The sequence below is a fragment of the Phoca vitulina genome, unplaced genomic scaffold, assembly GCF_004348235.1.
Source record: "Phoca vitulina isolate PV1807 unplaced genomic scaffold, GSC_HSeal_1.0 scaffold21, whole genome shotgun sequence".
NCBI classification, from domain to species: Eukaryota; Metazoa; Chordata; class Mammalia; order Carnivora; family Phocidae; genus Phoca; species Phoca vitulina.
The window spans coordinates 21,711,461-21,717,460 of record NW_022589724.1 but is presented as its reverse complement, the minus strand read 5'-3'; the positions used below and the strand labels follow the sequence as shown (position 1 = coordinate 21,717,460).

Below are 6,000 nucleotides of genomic sequence, written 5' to 3'. Positions count from 1 at the left end.
AGTTTAAAATATGGACAGCTTCTAAATGCTTATTAGCATAAAAATACAATCATTTATTCATCTCAGATGTCCAGAGTGCCTCCTGCCTGTCAAACTGGGTGCACTGGGAAAGGTCAACCCCTTGACGCATGGGTATGTGAACTTTTATCCGTGTCCCAGACGGTTGAGAAGTCAACTATTTGGGAATACATGGGATGTGTTAGAAAATAAGGTGCCAGTCCCCCCAAAGCAAGGCTTGGGGATTTGCCCCCTCCCTTACAGCTTTAGGTGGTAAGTAAATGGTAGCATGCTCCCTAAATGCCTGGGAGTGAGTGTTGGAAGAAGGAATGATGAGGCAGAAAGGGCCCAGGGTTTGCCACCTAAAAATTATGTAAACTTGGACAAGTCAGTTCTCGTTTTTGAACCCAGTTTCCTCGTCTATGAAACTGGATCATAATATCTGCTCCCCTGGTTTTTGTGGGAATAACGTAAGATCAGGCAAGGCTCTGCTTCATAGTGGGTGCTTGGAAAGTGATCGATAGCTATTATTATGATTTTGGAAAAAGCACAGAACAGATGATCACATTCATGAATTGTCCCTGTGGGTGATGCAGACTGTCCTCGTTGGGGTCTAGGGCTTAGGAGTCAGCAACTGAGATCCTTCGTCCAGTGAAAAGGGCTCGCAGTGCGCCCTGCACATCGCGGTTCCGGAGGCTGTAGATGACAGGGTTTAGCATGGGGGTGACTACGGTGTACATGACAGTGGCCACACGGCCCCACGCTGCCTCATACCGGGATGTGGGCTGGAAGTAGACTGCGGTGACTGTCCCGTAGAAGAGGCCGACCACTGCCAGGTGGGAGCCACAGGTGGATACAGCCCGGAGCCTCCCAGATGCTGAGGGCAGCCCGAGCACCGCAGCTGCGATGGCCCCATAGGAGGCCAGAATGAGCAGGAAGGGAGTGACCACCACTGCAGCGCCCTCAGTGAAGATGAGCAGCTGGATGTGGCGGGTGTCAGAGCAGGAGAGCTTTAAGAGAGGCTGATGGTCACAGAAGAAGTGGGGCACTTGGTGGGAGGGTCAGAAGGACAGGCGGGCCATGAGCAGGATATGCAGGAGGGAGTGGAGGTGGGACACCAGCCATGCGGTCCCCACCAGGGCTGTGCACACGGCCCGGGACATCCTTGTGGCATAGTGGAGAGGGTGTCGGATGGCCACGTAGCGGTCATAGGCCATGGCGGCCAGGAGACAGCTATCAGTTACACCCAGGGCAAAGAAGTACATCTGGGTCAGGCAGCCAGCTAGGGAGATGGAGCGGTTGTGGGCCAGCAAGTTGGCCAACATCTTGGGGACAGTGACGGAGGTAAAGCAGAGGTCAGCAAAGGACAGATGGGCCAGCAGGAAGTACATGGGTATGTGCAGGGCTGGACTGGCCCGGATGGCGGCCACAATGAGTCCATTACCCAGGATGCCTGCCACATACAGGCCCAAGAATAGCATGAAGAGAGGCCGCCGCTGTCCAGGACTTGTTGTCAGTCCCAAAAGGATGAATGGGCCTCCCTCTGAAGACTCATTGGCAGCATCCATGGCTGGGCTGGTTTTCCCCTAGAACCGCAGGGGTTCTTTCTACTCCTGGGTCGTTTCCCCAGTGTCTAAGGAGAAGGGTGAAGGGCGACTACATTTCTCAAGGCTTCCTAGCAATGGGGAAAATCATGGGTTTGGAGTCAGACAGCCCTGTTTTACACACAGGTGTGACTGTGGGCAAGTCATGTTACCGCCCCGAACCTTCTTCCTTTCTGGCTTTAGGTTTCCCATCTGTAAGAGGAGGGAGCTGAACTAGGTGATCTTCTAGGCCACTTCCAGCTTGGATACTTTGTGACTTTAAACAAGGACAGAACAAAAGATGTTGTCCAGGATAGAGAGTGGAGCAGGAGGAAAAGACCGAGAGAGGATCAATACAGCAGGCAAGAGCTCTGACCCCAGGCACTTATTTCAGCAAAGTAAGAATGGGGGGAAACAGAACAAAACAAGATGGGAGGGAGGAACACATGAAAAATAAAAATCCCAAATCTGAATGCCACATATTCATATAGAAATATAACTCCCAACGCCTAGACCCAGAACCCCGAGGATAAAGAGAAAAACCCCATACCTCAGGAGGGCATAGAGCACAGGGATCTAATGATATTCCGATAACCGGACTGCCTTCAAGTGTTTCATTGGCAGCAGATGATAGAACACAGTCGAGCACTATCTTCAGATTCTGAAGGAAAAAAAATATTTTGAACTTTGAATTCAATATTAAACCAAAATAATAATCAAGTGTGAGAGAAGAATAAAGATATTTTCAGACTTGCCAAAAAAACAAAAAAAAAGAACAAAAGAATCTGGATGATTCCCCACATACCTGGAGAACTTTCCCCCTGAAATCAAGCACTTTTTGAGAATCAAGCTAATGCCCAACCCTTTGTGAGAAACTTGCACAGACAGACAGATGCACCTGCCAGATGGCAACTTGTTTTGACGTCTCCCATTTTTCCCCCATCTGAATCTCATTGCAGAAATCTTGAACAGTTCTTTAAGGGAGAGTCTTAACAGGAGAGGGGTTTTAGGACACAGGTTTAGTGGAGGCCTTGCTGAGACCATCCGTGCAGGGGAATGATCTCCTAATTTCTTTCTGTGTCCTTCTCTATTAAAAATAAATAAAAAAATAAATAAAATAAAGGCCCTCCCTACCCTAGTGTCTTCCTTTTTTTCCTCCATTGGGTAAGAAGAATGTTCTAGCTTTGGCTCCCTGTAGAGCATTTTCTCGAAGTCCCAATCATGTGCCACCTTCCAGGAGGATGAGTGGATGGACAGTAGGATGGGGGGTGGGGGTCAAGCTCTTTATAAAGTGGCTTTTAAAAACTAGACCTGTTCTGACCTGTGTCTACATTGGTCCCAATGAACATTAAAATGCACTGAAATGTTTGTAGAACATCCATTTATAATCACAGACACACCCGTGCAGGCTTACAGACACGCGCAGACACAGGCTGGTCTCTGCAAATACACGGGCACCATCCGTCACATACAGAGATGTGGACCCAGCACACGCGTCACATGTAAGCCCACAAGTCAAACCACAAGACCCGTGGACTCAGATCATCATACACACAAATAGATGGTCAAATACAATCACGAAATAGCCCTGAAGCCAGAGAGTGACGATCATGCCTGGAAACTCACAGCACCACGTACAGCTCCTGGGCCCCGCCGTGCACGTCTGTACCTACTCTGTGTAAGCGCTCCTGCCCGTGCTCGTCACACCTGACCCCCTTGCTGATCACATGCTCATCGCGCACAGCCGCGGGGGCTCACAGCCTCACGCTTGCATGCACATGGCGACACTCACACAGGCTCGTGATGGGTCACCGCAGAGATGCGCCACCCCGGAGTGCACATCAGTACGCACACAGCCCCCCCACCCCCGTGACATGGGTGCACAGTGACGGTGACGCACAATCAGAGCCTCCCACAAACAGCATCACTCTCACACTCACACGTGTCTCATGCTCACAGTCGCACGTGGGAAGACAGATCTGCGTACTTTGCGCCAATGTACCCTCTCGCCTCTCCGCATCGCAGGAGGGAACAGCCGTGGGGACCCTGTGTGCTCTGTCACTGGAGCGTCTGAGGAGGGAGTTATTGGCCACAACTTACAGCCCCCCAGAGGCAACCCTGCGCCTTCCCCAGGCCCTCAACCCTGGGGAAGGAGGCAGCTCACTTCTGGGGCTTGTTATTCTTCCTCTCTAGGGCCCAGTTTGATGGGAGAAGGGGTGCTTGGGGCCACCCCCCACTCGAGGGACATTCAGGAGCTCATGCATCGTGAGGGTGCTGCCCCTCAGTCCCTGTCTTGCGAAGGCCAGAAAGAAGACTCCTGAGCCCCAAGCAGAGTGCTGGGGTCGGGGGCAGGGGAGCCCAGGGTTCACTGCCGTAGCTCCCGGGGGGTCAACCTTCCTGTCCCCTCAGCTGTTGCCGGCGGCTTCTTGTAGGAAGTGGAGGGGTGTGGGAGGGATTGGTGATGGACGATAGGTACGGCTGCGTGACTGTGTGTGTGAGTGCGTAGGATTGTTTGCCTGGGTGTGGAGACAGTCGCTGTGTCTCTCTGCGCAACCCAGGGTGTCACAGCTTGAGTGCGTGTGTGAGTGTGAAGCTGCATCTGTGTCTGAGCGGGAGGCCATGCCTGTGAGCGTGTTTCTTCGCGCAAGGACGTTTCTGGACGGCGGCTGGGTCTGTGTCGGGGAGGGGTCGGTGTTGCTGGGTGCGTATTGTCACGGAAGGGAACGGTGCTGCGCATAGCATTCCAGGCGGGCCTGGCTTTGCAAGACTCGGCGTCAGAACAACCATAAAGTGTGGTTTGGAACGTGAGAACTTTCAGGGATTCCCCATTGCCTACTGAAGAAAGTCCACATTCCCCTACCTGAGACCTCACCCACGATATTCTCAGACCCTCAATCTTCATACTTCTCTCTACTTCTTTTCTAATACGTTCCTCTCAAGCCAATTAAATCGGTGTCCTTAAAGTCTCCTGCATGTGCTGGGCTCATTTCATGGCCATGTCTTTGTGTCCGTTTGTCCTTCCCCCATGGAATGTTCCTTTCCCAGTTCCCACCCATGCTGTAAGGCCCACCTCACTTTGTGCAATAAGTGCCCTAAATCAGACCCCCAATTTCCCCATCTCAAGCCTGCTCTTGTCCTGACTGCTTATCTTGGTAAACGGTGTTGAAGGAGGTTTAAAAGGGAAATATTTGACTGGAATTGGGGAGATTGAATTTACTGGACATTTCACTTTGGGGTCGAGGATCTGTTTCTCTTCCCTTATCCTCCAGATTGAGGTGTTACTGCCTTCCAGTCCTTCCCGTTCTCTTTTGTTTGTTCTATCTCTCGAATAGGCCCAGCATAGTGGCCTGCAACCTCATGTTGATGTGTAGGGTTTCTGTAATTATTGCATTATTATTATTATCTTTGTAATTATTATTGTAATAATTGCTGCCCCACTGATGCTAAGCATGTGGGAGGACCCATGGATGTCCTGTAGGGCCAAGACAGTGGAAGGGGCCAGATGCCTCTAGAAACTTCCCTGATCGTGGTGGGACCTGTACATTGTCATGAGAGCCCAAGAACATGGACAAAGAAGAAAAGACCACAGAGGAGAGCTTTAAGTATAAATATTATTGAATTGGGGGCAAACTTCATATTCTCGGTCTGGAGGTTGCCAACTTTTCTGATAAAATGCCTCCAGCCATTGTGATGGCATGTGAGTTGTTACAGTGATAAGGAGGCAAGGACTGGGAAAGGATTATAAAAGTCTGTGATGGGAGAAGGGGTTTTAATTTAGGTGAACCTTTGTCATAATGTGCTGATCTAGGATACTCTACCCTCTACCGTCGAGATGCGGGCTCATCAGGGGACAAGGTGACCAACCATTCTGGTTTTCCCAGCACTGCACAGGTTCTTAGGACATGGGACTTGGAGTTTTAAAACTAGGACAGCTCTGGGCAAACCAGGACAAGTTGGTGACCCTTTCAGGAAACCTATAAACTCCTCTAAGATATAAAGAGATAGTTTTGTGCATATCCCTCCCTCCATGACACTGGGACCCCCCAGAAGACCACAGTTACCGAGAGGGAGGGTCCTGGTCCTGGTAACAAGGAGCATCACCTTCCCAGGGAGCCAGGCTGAACCTTCAGTCTTCCTGCAGCCCTGGTGCCTGGTGGCTGATTTCCCTTTAAAGGGAAGTGGAGGGGTGAGGTGAAGAGAAAGGAAGAGACTCTGTGGGGAGCCTATCGGAGTTTGAACCCCATTCCTCTCCACCCCTGGCCTCATCACAGCCAAATCAGGGGAACCGGAGGGGGGATCAGGTGGGAGCTGACATTGTTCCTGCTTTAACTCCTGGGGCCCATTCTTGTCCTGCTCCTCTGCGTGGAGGGGCTTTCCAGGCAGAATTCAGGGCCTTGGCCTTGCCCATGTGTAACTGAGT

At 51.1% G+C, this 6,000-nt stretch overlaps 1 protein-coding gene across 1 annotated transcript; it reads right to left on the bottom strand.

The window, feature by feature from the left end:
• Nucleotides 1–617: 617 nt before the first annotated feature.
• On the bottom strand, nucleotides 618–1,565 carry LOC116640949 (olfactory receptor 1K1). The gene is given in 1 exon segment (XM_032418177.1): nucleotides 618–1,565. A coding segment is annotated over 1 exon segment (948 nt).
• Between the last annotated feature and the right edge of the window lie 4,435 nt (nucleotides 1,566–6,000).